This window comes from Caloenas nicobarica, chromosome 14 (assembly GCF_036013445.1).
Source record: "Caloenas nicobarica isolate bCalNic1 chromosome 14, bCalNic1.hap1, whole genome shotgun sequence".
Lineage (NCBI taxonomy): Eukaryota > Metazoa > Chordata > Aves > Columbiformes > Columbidae > Caloenas > Caloenas nicobarica.
In genome coordinates, this window is record NC_088258.1 from 6,421,060 (window position 1) to 6,443,697 (window position 22,638).

Here is a 22,638-nt window from a genome sequence, read left to right on the forward strand (position 1 = left end):
CATTTTATATTGGTTTGGCTACATTAAAAAATAGAGAGATATAGTTATCTGTCTTCAGTTCTGAACTATGACTATGTTAATGTGTCTCAGTACATACCTCATCGTATTTTATAGGTGGCAAAAGTGGAATATGTTAGAAAAAAGCCAAAATTAAAAGAAGTTCTGGTGAGATTAGAAGAGCATATGGAATGCACCTGTACATCATCAAATACTAATTCAGATTATAGAGAAGAAGAAACTGGTATGTTTTCCTTTTATTTTTGCATTAATGCTGATGTCATATGGACTTTATTTTTATATTAGTAAAAAATGTAAAGCAAACTTTGCTTCCAGTGAACTCAGCAGAGGAGCTCCCAGCTACTTCTCTGTATGTTGAAGATACAAAATTAGGGACAGTTTGTGCTGGATAGAGTTGGGATTTGAAGTTTAAAGTGTATCAATTCTCATTAGGTTAGCCTTTAAATAAATGTAAATGTCCAATAGGATTCAGGTCTTGCTTAACTAAGTTAAAGTTTGTTATGTTGCAGCTTATTGGTGAACTCTGTTGCCTAATTTCTTTAGACTGTGTGGAGACAAGGCTAAGCCTGAGATATACTTGACCTTGGGGAAAATATTAATGAAATGAATATAAAGCACTTAGGAATAAATTCAATATTCAAGAGTAAGGAGTTTTGAAACAACATTGCCCGTTCCCGTTGTTTTCTTACAAGAATTTATTGTCAGTTGTCACGTTAAACCTAAGTTTGCCTTATCAAGTTTGCCTTACTTACGTTACCATGGGGAAAGATTTATGTGGAAAAATATTTATTTTCAATCCGAATTTCATAAACCCACCTAAAATCTTTAGCTCAGATCCTCTTACTAGGGTGCAATCAATCCAGAACTTGACACATATCTGAGAAACCCACTACAATAGAAAGGACACCTCCCTTTCTCCCGAGTCTGGTGGAAAGCAGCCTCAAAAGTTTGTTCTGCACTTCTGCTGAGAATTTAGGGGTGCAGTAGTCCCAGCCCAAACTTAAGAGTCAGTGAGGAGCAGGTAAATACAGGAGGAAAGCTGCCCAAAGGTGATGGAGTTTGTAGATGGCTGGGTAAGGAAGAGTCTTCTGTACTGTGTCCACCCAGCATGGAGACATAAATCTGGTCTAAGCGAATGTAAACTTCAGTTGCTATGTACAGAGCAGAAGAATTAGAATTTGCGTAAAAGCAAAGTTAAGCCTCTGTGATTTTATTTGACATCAATTTATAGTCTGAGCTGAGCGTTTTAGCTGAAACTAGATTACGAGTAGATAAATCACATTTAAAATTATTATTTTTATATGTGTATGGTTTGATATTTTTCCTATGTCTTCTATTTGGAAAAAAAGTTTTTACTAGATCAATTCTAGTTTTTCAAAATGTCTTTAATCACCAAAAACTAGGCAGTTAAGATTTTAAGGTGAAAACTTCTTTGCGATGTGTGTGAAAAAAGGAGTAGAATTGTTATGGAAGAATTATAGATTTCTAGGATTTAATTACTGATAGGAACATAACTTGCACCAGCAAGCGAATGGTGAGCTGAAAATAACTACAGAGCTGAAAGCAAATGTCGAATACTGCATGGTAACAGTAATTATAGATGGATCTTGGAAATGTATGCAATGCCAACTTCGTTTATTATTTCTTTACTTTTGTATAATTACTTTGTAAAGGGAATGTCAAATCAGATGTTATAAAGTTATTGCTTTAACGCAAAGGATAATAAGATTTCTTTTAAATGTAAACGGTTTTGAGTATTTATGACTTCAGTGTTCAACGAAATGCGTTACCTTAGGGCTTTTTACCAGCCCTGCCCTTATATTAACAGGAAGGCCTAGGGAATCAGGTAAAAAACGGAAACGAAAAAAGTTAAAACCAACATAAAACCTACTGGAACTATTTGATATTCAGGTAGGACCTATATGCTGAACACCCTAATAGCACAAGTACTGGAAAACTTAATCAAATGTCATCACTTCAACTTAATCACTGTTCGAAATCTTGACACTTGCTACCTCAAGGCTGCAAAGAGATTAGATTTGATTGGCTTTGATAATTCTACCTGCTGGTATTTTTCCTTTAAGCTCCACATCACCATCAGCATCTTACATTCTTGAGCTACTTCCTTTTCTTGCTTTTTTTGTTTCTTTTTTTTTTTTTTTTTTTTTTTTTTGGAGGGTGCTAATACTTCAGCTTCTGAAATCTCAAGTTCCATTGCCTCTGCTTTTGTTTCATTATTATTGATTTCTGAGGTCAAAGCATCACATAATAATGCATGAATGAATTTCCAGGTTACAAATTGTTGCATTCCCAGTCATTGGCTGTAAAACATTGAGTGTACATAGAGAAAATACTATTATATGCATGACCATCAAACCTGTATTTTGGCATGAACTGGGATTGATTATACATGCATCTGAGATGGTCTGATGATCTGCCTACCTGACAAGGAAGATGCTTAGAAATACCATTTTTTGTGCTGCAGGGTCCTGTGGTTTTTTTGATCTGTTCAGTCTCAGTAGGATGATGACTGTCATCAAAATCCATGAGGTTTTCAGTGTAGTGAAAAACTGACACCCTCTCAGTGCAAAATTGACTGAAATCCTTTGGCCAACATATTAGCAATGTATGATGATGGCGATACACCTTCCAAATTAAATTTGGAATTTCCATTTCTTAATGACTTGAAATTATGTGAACTGCAGCTCTTGCAATTGATTCTGGTATTTGGAGCGGGAATGATTTGGAGTTTGCAGTGTATGTGCCTAACGCCTAGATGATGGTGAATTTAATTTCAAGCACCTATTTTTGCACATAAACTCCCAATGGCAGTTTTCATTTATACTGATGTATCATTTCTAAAGAATGCTAAACTTGATATCCTGTTTCAGATTAACAGGTATTTATTGGGAGTAGTATGATAGAAGCAAAGATTTTCTAAAATTCAACTTTAAAAGTGAGCATGTAAACTCAATCAAAACAGCATTTAGAACTTCTTGTCCCAGGTTAGTGACTCTTCATGCAGAACAGTTTTTTTTTTAGTCATCTACTTAGAGGATAGGACATTTGATTCTAATCATAGAGTTATTGTATCTTTTTTCTCTCCTGCAGATGTAAGGTGAAAATAAGCTAGAAAAAAAACTTCTCTCTGGGACATGGATGTACATGGTTTGTTACATTCCTGAACCTACTATGTATGGTGCTTATTGACTGTATACTTTATTTGTTCTCCTATGTGAAAAAACTGGCTCAAAAGAACACTTAATGAGAACAAAGAGACAATGTACATTTGTTTAATGTGACATCAAAGCAAGTATTGTAGCACTCTGTGAAACAATAGGAAGCTTCCCTGTCCAAAAAAAGAAAAAAAATGAAAGAAAAACAGAAAAGAAAAAAAGACAGTTGAATGAATGGAGGATACCAAAAGTACTCAAAAACATGACAAAAATCTAAGTGAATAGTGGATTTCTGTCAGAGCAGTCAACGGTGCTTTACGTCAAGAAATGTGCCTGCATTCTTGATGAAGATGGATGGATACTGGTGGACTTCAGGCACAAAAAAAGCAGGAATGTATGAAATGATCAAATGCCACGCAAACACTATAGAACAATACATCCTTGCTTGGTGGTGTTTTAAAAGTCTATACAAAAAAACCTTCTGGGGAGCCTTAAGTGGATTTGTTTTTTTTTTTTTTTTTTACACCATAAAGTGATTATTAAGTTTTCTTTTTACTCTTTGCCTAGCTTTTTATTATCTCTTGGACTCCATTTGCCAATAACACATATAAAAGACTGGTATAACAATAAGCAGAACACAAAACATTATGGTATTTCTCCTAGTGGGATGCAAACTAATGAGATGTATTAAAATAAAGATGGTATACCTATGCATAATTTTCTAGACGTTTCTTGGTTTATGTTCCCCAACCTCCCCCATAATTTAAAGCATTACATAAAAAGAAAAAAAAAAAAAGAGAAAAAAAGAGAGATGTGCGTAAACAAATCATAGGATATCCATGCAAAAATCCTTTTTTTTTTTTTTTTCTTTAAGACTTATGCCAGTTGCCTACTAGTGATATTGTGTTAGCAATTGTCATTCTTATCAGTATACAGATACTTTTATTTCACATGTTGGAGCTGTGTGAAATGTACAAATTCTTGTATCTGCATTGTACAATGTCATGGTGGCATGGGAACTACCTTGCTGCAAATATTTGAACAAAACCTAAAATTCTTTATTTTTGGTAAAATGTTATGCTTTATGTGTATTCAACAGAAATATGTGTTTTTGTAAAGGTGAAGTTTGTATTTTTATCTAAAAATTAACAGTTTTATATACCTGAGAAAGCCTGCTATGTTTTCTTGAACCAAAAAAAAAAAAGAAAAAAAGAAAAAAAAGCATTTTGTGGTCATATTTTTGTAGTAGAATAGCCCAAATAACATCAAAATCTATTTTAACTATAGCAGGGCAGATAAAATACTCTGGCACCAGCTCCTGTGTTTTCAAAGTGCCAAAGGATTAAATGTTCAGTTCCCCACAGATTGTAGTGGGAGCTGCATGGCTGAATCCTTCTGTACTGCTTTGGAAATGTAGGGCTGTGCCAGGTATGACATGGCTACTCACTTGGCCAAAATCACTGCCCCACCCCTGTAGTTTGGATTATGTACCCTTTGCTTTATTCTGATTATCACATTGGATATGTAAAATGAACTACTGGATTCTTTTGTTCCTGAAATGCCTACAAAGAGATGAAAGAGTTTCCTTGGTTTGGAACAACAGAAAAGTTTGTCTTGAAGACAGTGTTTCCACTCAAATAAAAAGTATCTTAAAATGTGAATGAACTGTAGAACCTTAAAACAATGAAAGTGAGAGAGATTTTTAACCTTTTCACTTCTTTAAATATAGTTCAAACATTCCCCTTCTGTTCCTGTGGTTATGTCTAATTTCAACCCCTCAAAGCAATGGTCGCTAACAGGCATTATTGGCTTCAGATGCTAATGCAGAGATAGACTTAGTCACCGTTCTATTTTGTGATCATTTTCCCAGTGTATTTGTTGAGCACCAAAACTGGAAATACATTTAACTAAGATTGTCTGTGCTTGTTTTCCACTAAGTGTACTGTTCACAATGTTATGCACATGAATGTATGTGTCTGCGTTTTAAAAAGTGTATAAAATGTAATTTATATATTTATGTTTCAGTGGGATGCCAATAATGTTGCTCCGTTCCTTTTTTGTCTAAAAAGTTATCTAATGAAAAAAACCACCATATATCCATTAAAATCATGTAGATGAAAAGCATTATGTGACCCACTCAGACACTGTGCAGAAATGAAAGGATGTCAAAGTCACTTAAGTGGAATAATTTGCAAAGCAACTTTTTGAGAGTCCTGTGGTTGCGCTGGCATAAGAAGGTTACGCTCAGATCTGTGGGCCAGATTCCCTGGAGTAACTCCCTTGTGTATAATGGAGCTTTGCTGATTTACATCACGAGTAAGTCTGGCCCTATAGTAAAGTCTTGGAAAAAAAAAAAAGCCAACTGAGAGGCATGCATTTTATTGGTGCCAGCAAATAAACGTGTTATGCCAAATTCAGAAAACCAGGAGAGAATGAAGACTGAATGGAGTCTTTTCTAGTAGTTGTTTGTTTGAGACTTGTAGTCTCAAGTTAATTTTATTACCAGGAATGAAACGCACAGGAGTCTTTGTTCTCAAGCACAGTGTTTATATGGCATGCAGCAGAAAACACAAAAATCTCAGGGCTATATTCTCAGCTAGTATAAATTGGCAAATGTTTTTGACTTGGCTGCCCCTGAGCTAATTTACATCAGATGAGGATCCAGTCCATGGTTTTTAAAATCCCAGGAGCAGTGTCACGACGTGAGCATCATTTACTGTAGTCCAGCTGAGATATTGCCTGCCGGCCTTTTGAACATCACAGGCTATAGTGTTAGTCCTTCTTCTTCAAAGTGGCAGATACAACCAGAAGGAACAGTAACGCTAAAGGTTGTGACACAGGAGACATTAATTCAAAGTTAAGTTGGACATTTCAAGGGCCATATCCTCAGCTGGTGTAAATCACCATCACTCCATTGCCTGCAATGGAGCTGTACCAGCTTACACCACTTGAGGGGCTGGTCCCTCATTCTTGCTCATCCCTTTCACTACTCGGTCCTGCAGGGATCTCAGATTTTCGTGTACTGTTGATGTAATCCTGTGTTCTCTAATACTTAAGCACAATAAGTGAATATAAGAACGAGTGTCAGACTTAACTTTGAATGTCCAAGCTCTGAATTGGTTTGTTTCACCATTGTGGCTGTAAATTAAACGGTTCTCTGTGCATTTGTGAATGCCGTGTCATATCTTCTTCCGCTGTCTCCTAGAGGTGGACTCCATCTGGATTTTTAAAGTGCCGCTTTTGGAGTGTTAGAGGGAAGGGTGTGAGCAATTGGAGCCACAAGATATCTGACTGACAGCTCTGTTATTTGCGGGGTGGGGGGCTAGAAGGGTGCTTAATGAAGAAATTGAAGATGATAGTTTTTGTAAGTCACATTTCCATGCAATCCTTTAACACCTTGTCATTTTTGTCCTTGCACGCACTGGGTAGATATTTGGGGATAAAACGTTTTTCTGGTTTGTGTTCTGTAGTTGCTTTCTCTGTCCAGAGATTCAGAAGTTGTTGGTCTGACTTAAACTTTTTCGAGGTCTTTTCTGGTCAGAAAGTGTAGGGTACTGCCCGAAAACAATCTCAGTGTTATAATATGGTACACGATCACTGATTCTCTCGTCAATTCATTACATTTAACTCTGTGCTTCATCTTTCCAGAGCTACCCTTGAGTTGCTTTTATTGAGTGAAATCAAGGATTATGTGCTAGTTTGCTTCCCTTTTCTCCTGTCCTCCACCCTGCTTGGCATCTGCTTTATTAGACAGTGCACGGTGACTACCAGCAGTTGCTCCTCTCCAGCCCTGGAGGTTCCTAGGCAGCTCCAGCACTCCTGTGTCTTTGAGTTTAGGCTTTTTACTCTGCTTGGAACAGCATCTCATTGGTCTCCTCCTTCCAACGGGCTTCAGTGTTCCAGCTATGAGGTTCTCTTGAGTGTCCTGCTTGGGTCCATGTTGTCTTTTTGTGGTCTGCTTTCCAGCTATTTTCCACCTTTCCCATCCCTGTATTTCTGTCTTTCAAAAATGATTTTCCCTTCCTAGTATCTGTCTCATCATATGTCTCTTCTCTGTCCTGCCTGACAGAACAGCCTGTGATCTGTTTATCTCCAAATCAATTGCTTTATCTAGGTATGATCCTGGAGATCCTGTCTTCCAAGCCTACAACTGACCCCCACATGAAAGATGAATGCTGTTATGTAGACATACAGTTGTGGAGGGAAAAAGATTCATCTTTGCATTTGGAAAAATACTCATTACTGAAGGCGCTCTGTCCAATTCCGGTAGCGGTGTAACTCTGGAGCAGTGGCATTGAAGCTATTCCAGACATCTGACAGTTCAATTAAGATCAGTGGCCCCATTTATAATTTAATTTGAAAGCGTACCCAAAAGCAAAGATGAAGTTTCAAAGCTACCTCAGATTTGCATGCTCATATTTTACTGTAAATTGAAGCAAATCACGTTCGTAGGCCCCTTCCATGGCTTTGAAAATCTTACTCTGATTATTTATCTGACCTTCTCTTGGGCTGGAAATCGTGGTTGCTTTAAAACAGAAAAAATGTGGAGGTTTTCAATTAAGCAATTTTCTTGGTGTTTCTAATATACAGCTTCTAGAACTAGCAGATCTCAGAAACAGAGTCAGGTGAAAATTGTTTAAACCCATAAGAATCCCACTTACGTTTGCTTTAATTTCCAGTAACAGAGAAAAAGCCTATCAGTGTTGCATTCCTCAAAAATCAATCTATGCTTTGTATTTATTATTCCTTTTAATTACTGTGTGTTTTCCCACATTTTAATAGCAAGGTATTATTTTATGTCAGAGCTTTTCTGTGCCGCTCTTTGCTGTAGCTTCTCTGCGGCACAGCCTTGAACTGCTTTGTATTCGTATCTCCTCTGAAATAAAGAACTGTTGTTATCCCATTTTAGGCGAGACCGAGGCATGGAGAAATGACTGTGCAAGGTCACACAGCAAGGCTATGGCAGAACCAGGGAGAGGACTCAGATCTGAGTGCTCATCCAGTGCCCTAAATCACACGACCATCTTCCCTTTCCAAGAATGAATCCTTGCACCCTTAGAGCTAAATACTGAAAAGATTGAGGGTAAGTCATTTTGCCTAATTATTGTGCATTGGATACATGATCAAAAACCACTGCCATATCGTCAGAGAATGTAGTGACTGATGAAAATCCAGCTTTCTGCCCATGCAATTACGCAGCTTTTTATGCTATCATGACCTAGTCATTTCCTGCATCTCTAAGGAGTCAACCTTTTGTGACTTACAGTGAAAATTATGCACATAGAACAAACCAAGACTCAGATTTTATGGGAATTTACAAAAATTCAGTAGACAATTTTCACTGTACTTCAGTGTCATTCATTTGTTTTATGGTGTGGGTAACAGTTCCCAAGGGAACTGTTTTTATCATGGGCCCAATCCTGATTTTTTTCTTCCCAGGCCCTGGTATGGAAAAGCACTTTAAGAGGTGCTTGTGTTTCAAACTAGTGCTTAAGCATGCTTGTAACTTTGGACAAGCATGCCATGGACCTCAGGCAGATGGAGCAGCATTGGTGCTTTATTACTCTTTTTCAGTCAGGTGTGCCATCCTGACACAGCATCCCAGGTATGGGATGGGGGTCATTGTGTTCTTAGAGTGTTGAAGTGTGTTGTAAGCAACCGCAAAGATGACGTAACGACTGGAATATATAACTAGAAAAACAGCTGGGAGACTTCCACTCTCTTACACTCCCGTGGCGGTTGCCATTTTGGAATTAATATTTGTTCTTTTTTGGGAAACTATTTTCTTGGCATGGCTGGATTTAGGACTGCAATTACTAGTGCCAGTGAGCCCATTTAAGATGACCCGTTAGGGTACCTCGGAGAATATAATTTGAAAACTCACAGTCATACTCATAACAGACAAATTTGAGATGGGAATAAATAATGAGAGCAAATTTCATGTGAAATTTGGCAACTTTTAGTTTAGGGGGAAAAAAAAGTTATTAGAAAATAAAATGAACAAGAGCAAAATGTGATCTTTCATTCTTCAGTTGTGGAACGTTACCTATCCCTTTAGTCATTCAAAGTATTTGCTGCATCAGGCTAAATTATGTGCTGAAGTAGCTCAGAATCAGTACAACACGTAAAAAGTTATGACTGGTTCTTGTTGAACTGCTGCCTATTATCACAGCATATGACTGTCAGGTGGGGCCTGCAATCACAGTTGTAAATCAGAGAACAAGTCATAGGTTAGGTACTGTTTTCCTTAGATATTGTCTCTAAGTTTGTTTTCCATATGCTAGTCTCTTGAGTGACATTTGGTGAGGTTTTCAGTTAGGCATAAGGTCAAGAATACGTAGTTCCCAACCTGAAACTGAGGAAATACCAACTCTTAGTCTTGTTCATAATCAACAGATGAAATTCTGGCAATGTCCTGGTGGTAGAATTTCTGTCACTGAAGGCTTCAGTGTCATGTTCTTCCAGTGTCACTTCTTCCCCCAGAGGGGAATCCAATCATCATTATATTTGACTCGTTAGCAGGGCATCAAATCTGACTTGCTTTGAGTTATTAGCATCTAAAAATTTCTGTTTGGACTGATACTTGTTTCTGCCAAATGTCTTCCAGGAGCTTAGATAAAAATACACAAGGGTTGACTTGTGTGCTTCAGCAGAAAACAAATCCACATACGAAGGCTGGAGTAGTCCCTCAAACAGGGAAATAAGGAGTCAAGTTTATAACAAGTGTTGCACACTCATCTTCCCAAGATCAAACCTAGTGTTCTGGCCTCTATGTACCATCCTTGATCTTGCATGTTGAAGACAACTGGTTTTACTGTCCATCTTGGAAACTGAGATGAACTGTTAAGATCAGGTGTGCAAAGACCAGAAGCACCTGGAGATGCAGTTGAGCCCATAGTGCTTGAAATCCCCTGGGGATTTTGAAAACATCTTGATTCTTGAAAGCAATCACAAATAAGTAGAAGAAAAGCCCACCCTGGTTTATCTGGCAGATGAAAAAAGAATCCAGGAAATATTCTGTTATACATACAGTGATAATTCAGTGAGAAAGTAGGTGTTCATAGAAAACACTCGTGCTTAAATATTTCAGCAGTTAATGATCATCTTTACAGACCATAATACTTGAATACTTCACTTATCGATACATCAGGGCTTGGATGGACTTTGAGACGTATGAAAATAGAACACTCCTTAGGCCAATGGTAGCTCCATGTTCTAGTAACTGATCAACCAATTACATAATTGGCCAGATCAGTTACTTGCATAAATAGGTACAACTCCATTGACTTCACTGGAGGTGACAGTTACCTGAGAATTGACCCGAAACTCTTGCCACGAAGCAGATAATGGTTTCATGTTTTGCTGCTTAGTGTTGTAAAAATAGACTCATTTCCTGGAGCAGTTAAAACAAGAAAATCTGGAAAAGCAATTTCCCACAGAGACTCATCCACACTGGAATTTGCTGGGGTCCCCGGATGTGAACATATGCTGTTAGAAAACATAAACCAGCAACTCTGTTTAGGGAAGCCTCTGACCTGTCAAAAATGCGAAGCATTTGTTACCAGACTTTTCCTTGGCAATTAGCGGGTAGAATTACTCATAGAAATTGTTTTGTTTGCTCACAAGGGGAGAAGCAAGACATAAATTCAAGATATCCCCTGTTTGACCACAAGAAAGAAGACTCTGTTCACAGGGGGCCTGTGAGTGAAGTGCTGAGCGGCCTCAGCTCCCTTTGGGGATGAACTCCGACTTGAAGACCTCTCTGAAGTATCAAGAGCCCTCCAGAATTGCTGGGCATCCTTGGCTGTGATTTTTTTCAGCAGCCTAAGGGATTTTGGCATCCAGTTTTAATTCATTTTTACAAGACTTCCAGGAAACCTCAGGTGACTTCAAAACCCCTCTGTCTGTGTTCTGCAGCGAGGCTAATTTTGAGCCAGGGATGTCACCATGAGTGTTTCCCTCCTTCTCTCGGTAGTGGCACTCAACCTTAGGTTTGCTTTCTGCTGTTGGGTGTAGTTGCTTCCCAGCAGTGACTTCCCAAGTGCCTGTTGCGTGCCCCGTTCGCTGCTGGGACAGCCTGACATTTCAGATGGGGAGTCCTCCTTGCTCCAGCCATGCTTCACCTTTGCCTTAGCACTTTGGCTTTACACATCTTTTCTAGACAAAGGTGGTGCTGATTTAAGCTGAAGACCAGGGAAGTTCCAAGAGGCCAGATTTTCTGCTGTGGGCCCTGTTCTGCTGGAGTCTGTTGCCCAGCTGTGCCAGCTGTGTGCGGCTGGAGAAGGAGGGAGAGATGCTGCAGCACTTCGAGGAAGCCAAGATGTGCCTCCTCGTGCTCAAACAGTCCTGCCTGAAGACACATCCTCCCTGGCTGCCACCAAGCACTGCAGTGTCCCCCTTTCCCCCTTGCCTTGAGAGCTGATGTTTCCCTGATGCCAGCATGTCCCTCATGCGAAGGAAGGTCTCATGCTGCATTGTGTGGTTGAGGTGACGTGGTATCTGCTCAACAGCAAGATTCCCATGCAGACTGAGGGCTCTGTGCTCATGCATTTGGGAGTGAAGACATTTCTTGGTCCAAACTCAGTGAAGAATGCTGCTTACAGGTCTTCTCGGAGCCAGGAAGCTACTCAAAAACATGCAGGATCTGAATTCCCCCTGACTGCAATGGGTTTCCACAGCAAAAATGACAGAAGCAATTTATCCCAGATAGAGTAGTTTCTTCAACAGGCCACATATGAGTCCTGCAGGTTAATGCTCAGCTTGCATACTTTACTGATTGCCACAAATACTGCTTTTAAATCAGATTGTCACTATTTATTCAGGGATGTGTTTCTCTTACATGTGCTTCAGAAGAGCTTGCCTAACAGTCTGTATCTATTTGTTGTGAACAGCCTGCTGGCCAATGCAAAATGGTTAGGCTATGTCTGCCTATCTAATGGGGGTTTGGGGACTTTGCAGCTGGGGTTAGTGAGTGCAAATGTTTCCCATTAGCTCCCTGCATTCCCCTAAGTTGTGATTCAGCAAGAGCGTCAGTGGAAAGCTGAACTTGAGGCATGTGAGATGTTTCTTTGAAGTTACTCCTGCTTAAAGTTAGGCATGATCCGAGTTGGCTTGCTAAAGCTGAGGCCCTGAAGAGCCTACTGTGGTATCATAGTCTAAGCTTAGTCTTTTCCTTTTATGTGTTGCCTGGAGTGATGCTAGTTTCAGAAGTGATCTGCAGCCTTTTCAGTAAGCTGTTCCATCGTGTTGAGGGAAAGCTTTAACTATTCAGTGGCTTTCCATCAGCAAGCTCAGCTCCGCTAGCAAGCCCGTGACAATGCCTGCCCTCTCTGGGCCTCTAAGGTCTCTTCCTTCCTTATTTTCTTCAGCATGTTTCCTTTCTAAGCCAAGCGAAAAAAATTAATCTTAAAATAGTACCTTAAAAAGGTGGGAAATTAAGCAGTTAATCTAATCTTGATTCCTTTATCTCCCTTAATTAAGGAGAAGTTTGCCAATAGTGATCTGGTATTTCCTAAAACAAGCATACATGAAGAACACTTTGAGCAACTTCAAAAGAGTTTTTGGGCTAGATCAGGAAAAGATAAAACCAGAAGTGGAAACTTCTAATACACTTTATAGCTCATTACTTACAGGAAGTACATTGTTGCATAGGATACTAATGAATTCTGCAGGGTGAGGTTTCCAAAACAAAAAAAAAGAAAAGTATGGCACCTTCTATATCTTAGACGAAGGGTCTCAAGGTTTTTGCAGTTATGATAGATATGCAGTGGATGTCTTTGGTTGTATCACCCAGAGAGATTCTGCCTCTGGGAAAGAGCTTTTTAAAGTGTGTACACTATTGAATTTCTGTAGCAACTTCCTGGCGTAGGTGTGAAAAGTGATCAAGGGAATGGTGGAAGTGTATCTTGTTTCCAGTTGCCCTGTTCTGCACCCTAGAAGGCAGAAGTGCTGCCCTGCGTGTATCTGGCTGCAGGGAGGACAACAGGAGCACATTGGAATAAGTAAGGATGAACGTGGTAAAGTTGGTGCTGATGTTCTCAATCAGGTGAGGCCAGTGAAGTGAGAATGGCAAAATGTATACTCAGATTTACCAGTGACACTTACCTGGAAGTTTAATATTTGACAGGCTCTTAATTGAGTCAACTGAAGAAGTAATCCTAAAGTCCTGGTTTTGGACAAGGGCCTGAATCCCACACTCCTGGATTTACTGTTAGTGAGTTGATGCCGTCAGAAGTGTTGTGAAACAGGAATATTTCATATTTGTAAAGCACCCGGAGATCCTGCGGATGACAAAGAGCAGTTTTCTACTGTTCAAAGAGCTCCCTGGTGTGAGCAGGTCCCTGGATGGTGACTGCAGAGCTGAGGGGTTGTGCCCCAGGCTCAGCTCATGGTTTCAAGTCCAGACGTGCTGTCCCCAAGTTTGCACCAGCCTTGTTGGGTGCAGCTCCCTCACTGCACACACGTTGGGTACCTTGCTGTCCTCCACCCGGGGAATGTGTGCGCACGCCAGCTCTTGTGTCTCACTCAGATTCAAAGGGTAGCTTTGCTGTGTGTTTGAACATTATTTTAGGCAGCAAGGCATTTCCATCAGGGCTGAAACACACGGGTGGTGAAGCCTGAGCATTTTTTTTCTTCAGGCAAGATATTTAAATATTGGGTTAGCTGTTCTTTCTATCTTTAGGCACCCGGATACTTCTAAACTTGTGGTCGCTGGAAGGCTGTCTGATTGAAAATCAAGAGGCGTTTGCCCTTGTGAAAGTTCCTACTCGTGCTTGAAAGTGAGATTTGGACTCCTAAGTCACAAAGATGCTTTTGCAAATGTTCTATCTGTGTTTCTGCGTCTCTATAAATCAACCTGCTTGGCCTGAACTGAATGTTTAAATAATAAACAGCTGAAGGACAGTCTGAATGCTTTTTTCTGAGTGTTTCCCTTATGGAGCTCTTGGGCTCACATGGCATCTGCTCTGACCTTAAGGACCTGCTTTCTAGAGGCTTTTTTACGATGCTAACAAACCCCACATTTTAACTAGCCCTTAAATAAGCCAGTCATTGGTAACTATTCAGGACAGGGATTAGGAGAGTATTCTTACTGGGATACAAGATGGCTCTGTCCATGTGCTGGCCAGGGATGAAGGGCTGGAAAACTATGTGGTGGAAGAGACTATTAATGTGATTTTCCACAACTTTCCTTGCAGCTGCATTTTTGAGGAGAGAGAGAGAGAGATGGCTAGGCTTGCAGTAACATGTTGTGCCGTCATAAATGCTACAGCCACCATCTGTTTCCAGCCCACGACTTGAAAGAAAACTGAGCAGTAATCTCATAATTCACATGAGCATTTTACACTTGTGAACCCTTCCCAACCTTTGTCTAATAATGAGGGGAGTGCATGGTGCTAAGGTTTGTATTTTTCCTGTACCTATTAGTGTTAATTTGTATGTCTCTTTCTGTTTCGTTGTTTTGTTTGCCTTTTTTTTTTTTTTTCCATGGGCCCATTAAAATAATTTCTCTGGGAGGAAAATCAGACCAGTTCCACCATCAAAAGAAACATAGTAAAGGTGAAATCCTGATTCCATTGGCCGTGCTGTCAGAATTCTCCAGGAGGAGGTGCATTTAACATTCCTCACTGTGTCTGTCATTGTCACTTGTGGATTAAAAGAAAGACAGACATTAAAAAGTGAAGAGGCAGGTTGCTGAACTGCCCTTTCCCTGCAGAAACAGAGCTGCTAGAATAGCTGGACATGCGCATTTTGAACCTGCACCATCAGATAGGATGGTAATAGTAGGTTGGATTTTAATGAAAACAAATTCTTCTGCTAATCTTCGCTTCGGGCTGGCCATCCGTGGGATTAAGGATACCACCTGCTGTGCCAAAGACATGCTCAGGTTGGGGCTGCTAGTGGGTGGGAAGAACACAAACATCTGAGAGTGACTCTGGTGAGCCATCGCAGTCTGTCCCGTTGCAGTGCCCTCAGGGAAGCCAAAGAGTTGAGATCATTTAGTTGATGGAAATACTGCTCCCCTCCACCCTGCGAAGCGCGGCTAACATCATTACGGATTTCGACTGTTCTGCAAAACCAAGGGCTGCTGCTTCTCTGGGCCTCCTCTCGTCTTTGGACCCAATTTGCATGCCTCCTCCTAGCACAGCCGGACTGGCTGAGTGAACTCCTGCTCTCCTCTGGCCTTACAAACAATGACTTTCATCATCTCGACCAGACTGCAGAGCAGTTTTAAGGATGAAAGGGCTTCTTATTTCATATATCCCACTGCTGCTAGAACTATAAATCCTTTATGGACTGAGTTTATAGCAAACTGCTACTGCAAGCAAGTGAAATTTATTTTGTGTTGTCATATGTATGGTCAAACTGCCTAGGAAGTTGCCAAAGAATTGAGCTGCTGATGGACAACCAATTCATTCTCTTCTCATTTTATTTAAAAATAATAAATAACTGTCAATCACATGAACTTTGACATGTGCTACCTGTTGGGTGATCCTCAGTATTTCCAATATGTAAGTGGAAGAAAGCTGCCAGCTCTTGCCAGGTTCAGCAGAGATGACATGAATTTCCACCAAGCAAAGGTTTGTGGGCTCACTAGGGTTAGGGACAGGTTAAGGACCATCTCCTTTAGCACTACTGGCTGTTCTGGATGTGTTTGTGCAAGTAGTGAGGGAGTACCCAGTACAACTGCTCAGCCTTTTGAGTCCTTCGTCCCCACAGAGGCCACCTCCAGCCACACTGACCTCTGCTTCAATCAGTGGTAAAGCTTTATCGACCCGTACATGGCAGTGGTCCTTCTGTCTTGCAGTTTGATCAAAGATGGGTTGCTAGTGGATCTCTGGAGTCTAGAAAGCCAGCTCGTTTCTATTTTGGTGCCTTGTGATGGTAGATGAGCTAAAAAGGACATACTAGAAACTCTTCAAGCTGATGGAGTGCGAATCACATACATTTCTGTATCATTTTCTTAGAGAGCAAACAAGCCTGAAAAGTTACTTTATTTTTTACCCAGGCTAATTAATTATAGCTGGGGGTGTTGGGAACTCTCGTATCAAATGGCCTTTCCCCACTTGCTCCCATCGTCCTGCCGGTTGCAATCCCTGCAGCCTCCGTGCCCTCATCTGTAGTTTACGGCCACATCTGGAGTGTCTGCCCCGCACACACGCTGGCAGGAGCCTTCTCCCCACTGCCCCCGGCGCACACATCGTGGCTTTGGTGTCCGTGGAGTTATAAGCATCTCGTTTTGGCATGAGAGGGTGAGAGAGAGGGGGCACGGGAAGGGCAATGGCAGGGAAGGCCACTGTCATGAAATTCCCAGGAACAGGATTTGCACATTTTATGACTGTTCAGATGGAAATGCAACCGAGCTGAATTATTACTCCTTAATCCTGCTTTCTCACTTTCCTCTCAGCAGCCTCTTCCCCTCCAGCTTAGGTAATACAGAAACTTATAAACAAATCCCACCGCATGAAAAATAGCAAAGGAGGGGGGAAGAAAAAAAAAAAAAGGACCTGGGTTAGGGCTGTGATGGATAGACAGGTGGAAGGCAGGCACCAGAAGGGAGGATGAATGGTAAAAGCCTTTGATGGAAACACTAAAGAGCTATTGAAAATCCAAGGGGTGGGGGGAGGGAGGAGGAAGAATAGCAGGAGGAGAGAAAGCGAGGCAGCCGTGCCCCCCTTCCCCCCGCCCTCTTTCTCAGGATGTTGAAAGTATTTGTCCTTCGTTACAAAATGATTGAACTGCCGCCAGGCCAGGCCACCCTTCCAGCCATTGCACTGGGAAACTGGCACTTCTGAAAGCCTCGTCGCCTCTCAAATTTTATAGCTTTCCCGTTTTGTGGGAGTTTTTGTGTTGTGCTGTTTGCAGGATTGTTTTCAGATTTGCTGCGTATCAAAGAAACTATATTTTGTTGCTCTGACAAACACAGAATCCAGGTAATGAAAGGAAGAATTAAAAAATAAAGGCCCATTTTTATCAGAATACCCAGCTGTCTGCCTTTTATTGAGTAAGAATTTCATGCATTTGGTATTCACGATCTTGCATTAATATTCCTTTGGTTTATCTCTAGTGCTTTTTGAAGGAGGAATTTCATCCTGTAAATAAAGCTTCTACTTTATTGATGTCTCTGTGTGCACAAAAGCAGTGCCTGTTCTTCACAGTCAGAGTAGTGGAGATGATCCTGTTATATCATAATTAAAATGGTTTTTTGCATCAGACGAATGCAGACAGCAATGGAAAAAGATAATCTTTCCCTTTTTCAGAATGGTCCCTGAAGTTCTGCGGTGTCTTTGTCCTGCAAGATCTGCAGATGGGAAGAACCCTTGAAGATCTGCATATGAGATTGTTATTGCTGCCAGAGGCTGTATTTATATCATGTATTTATATGTGTATGTATTTATATAAGCCTGGTGTTCAGAAGGGCTGAAGCCATGCATATTCTCAAGATTTATATCTGGATGTCTGTAGATGCCTCTTCCACCCAGGCTCTTGTTAACCAGGGGATGACCCAGGGCCGTGGTGGCTGCTGGATGCCACCGTGTGCCGTCACTGTCAGAGAAACCGGTGGGCTTGAGGTGCCCTGAGGGGGGTGAGCGGGGTCCTGTCTGTCCCCCGGGCAGGTACCTCTGAGCTGGGCTCTGCGTGCCGGGTGGGTGCGTGTCTGTCCCTCCGCACAGCCCCGCGGGCTCTCCTCCGAATAAACCGTGCAGACAGTCAGCTGTCCTTTGCCTCCAAGATTAGATCACGGGATTAGGTCTCTAGATGAGCTGGCCATGCCGTATAATTAAAATAGGCCTAGGAGAGCAGAGGGGCAATACGTGACCCGTACACAGCTGAGTAATGGGAGGCTGTGCTTGCTCACAGACCCACTGCAGCTGAAAGCAGATCTCTCCACTAATAGAACTTTGCAATAGCACTTTCCCTCTGAGCATCTCCAGTGCCTGGTTATAGTCATTAATGTTTCCAGTTCCCCATGGGAGGTAACGCCACCTTCATCTCCACCTCTGAAAGAAGAGAAAGGGTAAGACATTTGCTCAAGGTTAGATGGGGAGTCGCTGGAGATGGAGCTCCAGTCTCCTGCCTTCAAAGGAATTCGCTGCAGTGACCAAAGCAAGCAGCCCCTGCTGTTCCAACGCCAGACTGTGGCGTGTCATTCGCACTTTGTATCTGAGATGCCGCGTCTGGGAAGGTATCGCTGCCCTTGCGAACTAACTTTTAGTTCTTGAGCGTGGGTGAACACTTGTCATCGTGCCAGGATGACACAAAGTCTAGAAATTATGATGGCAATTCAGGTCATGGTATAATGGGGGAAAAGTGCTGCCTCAGAAGTGTCCCCGTCTAGTGTCACTGCTAGTGATTATTGAAGCTGCAGGACATGGCTGTGGCAAAGATCAGGTTGTAGCTGATATGAATCATGCCTTGAAATAACACTTTCCTTCTTCCATTGTGAAAATTGCAGAGGTATGGGAAGTGAGGGAAAATGGCATTTCCCTGGAGGTTAAAGATTTTCCTTTAATCAGCTTTCATAATGTTAATTAAATGTTTGGAACAATGGCTCGGTCCAGGGATCCGCCCGCTCTTGCATAACCATCTCACAATACCGTTTTCACTTTCATGTGTATTTGCCAGCATGATTCAAAATGAGAGCTGAGCAAGAGTTCTGTACCAAGGAGCTGCTTGGGTTTTGGGAAAACTCAGCTCCCTCTCTTACCTCTCCTAGAGAGACAAGACCCAAACTCTCCCCTCCGGAGGAAGAGCAGCCTAGAGGGATCACAGCACCTTGTCTGTCATCGTCACCCCATCTGCAGATGGGGCCAATAAAAACTTGCTGGTATTTTGAGACTGGTACATATAAATATATACCCACCCATATGGAGAAATGGATGTGTTTATAGAGATCGGCACATGGGTAGATATATTCTGGGTAGATAACATATATTACAGTGCCACTCGTTCCCTGAAGTTTTCCCTCTTTCTATAGTGTAGTTGGTGTGTGCCCATGGGAGCCATGGTTTCTGGTCCTTTGAGCAGTGGGCTTAATATAACCCAGGCTTGGGTCACACAAACACGGAGTGCTCAGGGGATGAGAAAATCTGGGGAATGGTTCACAGGCAGGGGATGACAGGGATTTCCCCAGGGACCTCCCCTCACGGGAGGGGAAACTGCGCCAAGCGTAACTGCACAGCCCGGGAGGGTCCGCTTGGCGCCGGGCTGGGATGTCTGTCCTGGTGGTCTGAGATGTGTCTGTGTGTCCCAGAGCTGGTCGATGATGTGCTGGGAGCACAGGCACACAGAGCCACAGCCTGGCCACCTTTGCTCAAGTTAGAAAAGCCTCTTTTCAAAAATAAGGTTTTAAAACTTAGGAATGTCAGACACTATCAGAAAAAAAAAAAAATGAACCTATTATATTTTAGGTCAAAGTGTTATCTAGCCCAAGATTTTTAAATATGTTCAAAATGCAGTTTCTGCAGAAGGACCATTAATCAGCCACGGGAAGAACTGCCTTTTTTAAGCTACAAAGATGAAAACAAAAAGCCGTGAGGGCCGGGGCGGCTCCGTTTTCCCATTGTGCGGATGGTGGGTCTCGGTGCAGGAGGGCACCTACATCTCGCTTCCCTAGCAACATGTTAACATCTTGGCAAAAGCTGTTTAAATACGTCGAGCCGCTTGCCACGCAAGCTCTACGTGGCGGTTTCCCTGTTGACACACGCTTTTGTCTGCTTAGAGGAGGTGCTCTGTAAACATCAATGTTAGACGGTTTTTATGTTACTTATTTCTGATTCATTGGTTCTAAATTAGTAGCTCAGAGGCACATACCTTTTGTACAGGTGGGGAAGGGATTGCCTCTCTTCTCCCCACCTTTGGAAACTTTGACCTGCTAAGATCACAAACTGTAGGAAACCTCTGAGGCGAAGTCCCAGGTATCGCCAGCAGTAAAAGCCTGGAGTAAACAGATTAGATGTGTTTGACAGACCTTTTAAGGGAACTTCAATGATCTGGCTTGGCTTGCATATACCACAGGAAAGATTAATTTCAAGACTGATTTTGATAGTGTGGAGACTTCTTCCTCAAAATAGGAATTGGCTGTGTAATTAGTATAGCTATATGTGTGCGTGTATCTATATACATATATATATATATATTTTTTTTTTCTATTTGGCAATGTGGGACATGAGAGATCGAAACTTCTTTTCCACACCCCTTTGATTAGCACAGGAGTGGCAGGAGGAATTCTTTCACTCTTGGTCATTCCAGGCAACCTTTGAGCCCGTTTATTCCACTCTGTTCCCATTAAGGAGCCGCAGAGGCCACGCGAGCGAGTCCCCAGGCAGCTGGGAGCCGTCAGCTGCCTTCAAAGCCTCAGCCAGCCCTTCTGAGATAAATCCATGGCGAGGTGTGTAATGCGCGTGGTATCAGCCCTGTATCCCGCACAGTTCCTGTGTCAGCAGGGATGAAATTTTTTAAAAAATCGGATTACAAAAGGGAAAACCCATTTCATTAACTTCTAAGTCACTTTACAGAGCGGTCTTGGGTCTTGCTCATCTTTAACCAAGGGCTGCTGGCTGTGGGTTTTATCACCCGTTTGCAGGACTGGGGTGGCAAAGCCCTGAGCTGCTCCCTCCTGAATCCTCTCTTGCCAATGGCAAAGGACACCTTTAATTTACACACGAAAGAAATGCAGAATCCTGTCTGCACATTTTGGGCTGAGACAAATACAAATTTTGTTGTCAGTCTGGCTTGGCATTACCTTTCCAATTCTCTTTTGTTTTCTTGCTCTGTGAATCATCTCCCCATTTCACTTCTCTTTTGTTTGTTCCTTTATTCTGGCTTAACCTGGAGGCACGAGGCTTCCCTGTGGAAACATCACCACGCTGTCAATCAGCGATGGAGAGGTGGTACAGCTGGTACAGTCCTTCCTCCCGCTCAGGAGTGAATGAATCATCTCCTGAATATGCAATATCATCCAGGACAGGAGCCAGGATCCTCAACAGGCACATGAATTCCAGCATCTCTGGAAACATTATTTCCACATTTTGGGCAGACTAAGAGACAGTAAGTAAATAAGCAAGCTGTGGCATTTGCAATCTCTGTAGTTTTATTTAAAGTGACTGTACTCTAAATGCTCGTGTGGGTATTAAAAATACAAAGAGAAAAGCATGTATCCCTGCTCTGATACTGCCCAAGGCAGCTTCGCGGTATGGCCCATTTAATGCCATTGAGCAGTCCATTGAACAATTAAGAACCCACCAGAAACAGTAACTGGCTGCTTTCCTCCTGAAAACGCACATGAACCGATGCATCCCAAACCCAACCAATGCATCCCAAACCCAACCAACACAGCCCAAACCCAGCCGACACAGCCCAAACCCAGCCGACGCATCCCAAACCCAGCCGACACATCCCAAACCCAACCCACACATCCCAAACCCAACCAACGCATCCCAAACCAAACCAACACATCCCAAACCCAACCGACACATCCCAAACCCAACTGACGCATCCCAAACCCAACCAATGCATCCCAAACCCAACCAATGCATCCCAAACCCAACCGACACATACCAAACCCAACTGACACATTCCAAACCCAACCGACACATCCCAAACCCAACCGACGCATCCCAAACCAAACCAACACATCCCAAACCCAACCGACACATCCCAAGGGAATCATGGAAGGTTCACTGCACGATCAGGTAGCGATCAGCATTTTATACTGATACAGCATTTTATAAAATCGGCTTGTTTTCCTAAGCTCTCGTGTACTGTGCTCATGAATTCAATAAAACTGCCCCTGAATGAATATACAATTGGATTTCACTATTGAATGTTTGAGAAATACAATGGGAGAGGAACACTGATCCAATGGAGCAGAGAAATACTAATCAGGAAGGCTATGATATTGTTTTCTCTACTCTGTTATTAAGACCAATAGCTAAGACTTTTTCTGCTTTGTTTTCACACCAAGGGTACAGCTACATGTTAACCTTCATCAGTCCTTCTGATGATAACGCTGGAAGTGAAATACTATTTAAATTATCTTCCTATACATTTAAACAACTCTGGCACTTTTCCAGGCAGTATTTGTGCCCCTGTTTATGCTGCAGACCCCAATGACCCTAGAATACTTTTATTTACAACAGCATAAGCATCATTTCCATGGCAACATGCTTTTCAAGCTGCAGATTGAGGATTGCAATTTCCTAAGCAATAGAAGAAGCAATGGTGGATTTTTTTCCTAATCAGCTAGTAGCAACTTTCATGTGCAAAATGATCAGCCACAACAAATAATTTAAAAGCTACATTATAATCAAGGCAATTTTAAAGCTCAGCATGGTTAGCCTAAACATAAAAGAGAGTGAAGTCCAGTTATTTAATGGAAATGAAGATCATGTAATGATATCCTCACTGCTGCTCTAGTAAATTGGCTTCAGCTTGCTCTGCGATG

At 41.8% G+C, this 22,638-nt stretch overlaps 1 protein-coding gene across 9 annotated transcripts in view; it reads left to right on the forward strand.

The window, feature by feature from the left end:
* The window catches only part of PDGFA (platelet derived growth factor subunit A), a 41,459-nt gene extending 19,479 nt beyond the window's left edge, over window positions 1-21,980 (forward strand). The window contains exons 5-8 of one of the 9 annotated variants that reach the window (XR_010606967.1): window positions 115-241; window positions 8,104-8,277; window positions 14,390-14,592; window positions 15,159-17,171. Coding sequence is in view for 7 of the 9 variants with exons in the window: in XM_065644464.1 (XP_065500536.1) it covers window positions 115-241; window positions 8,104-8,237 (261 nt within the window). In the remaining 2 variants the exon portion in view is untranslated. The other 8 variants (XR_010606968.1, XM_065644464.1, XM_065644461.1 and 5 more) reach the window with 8 other exon arrangements.
* The last annotated feature ends 658 nt before the right edge of the window (window positions 21,981-22,638 follow it).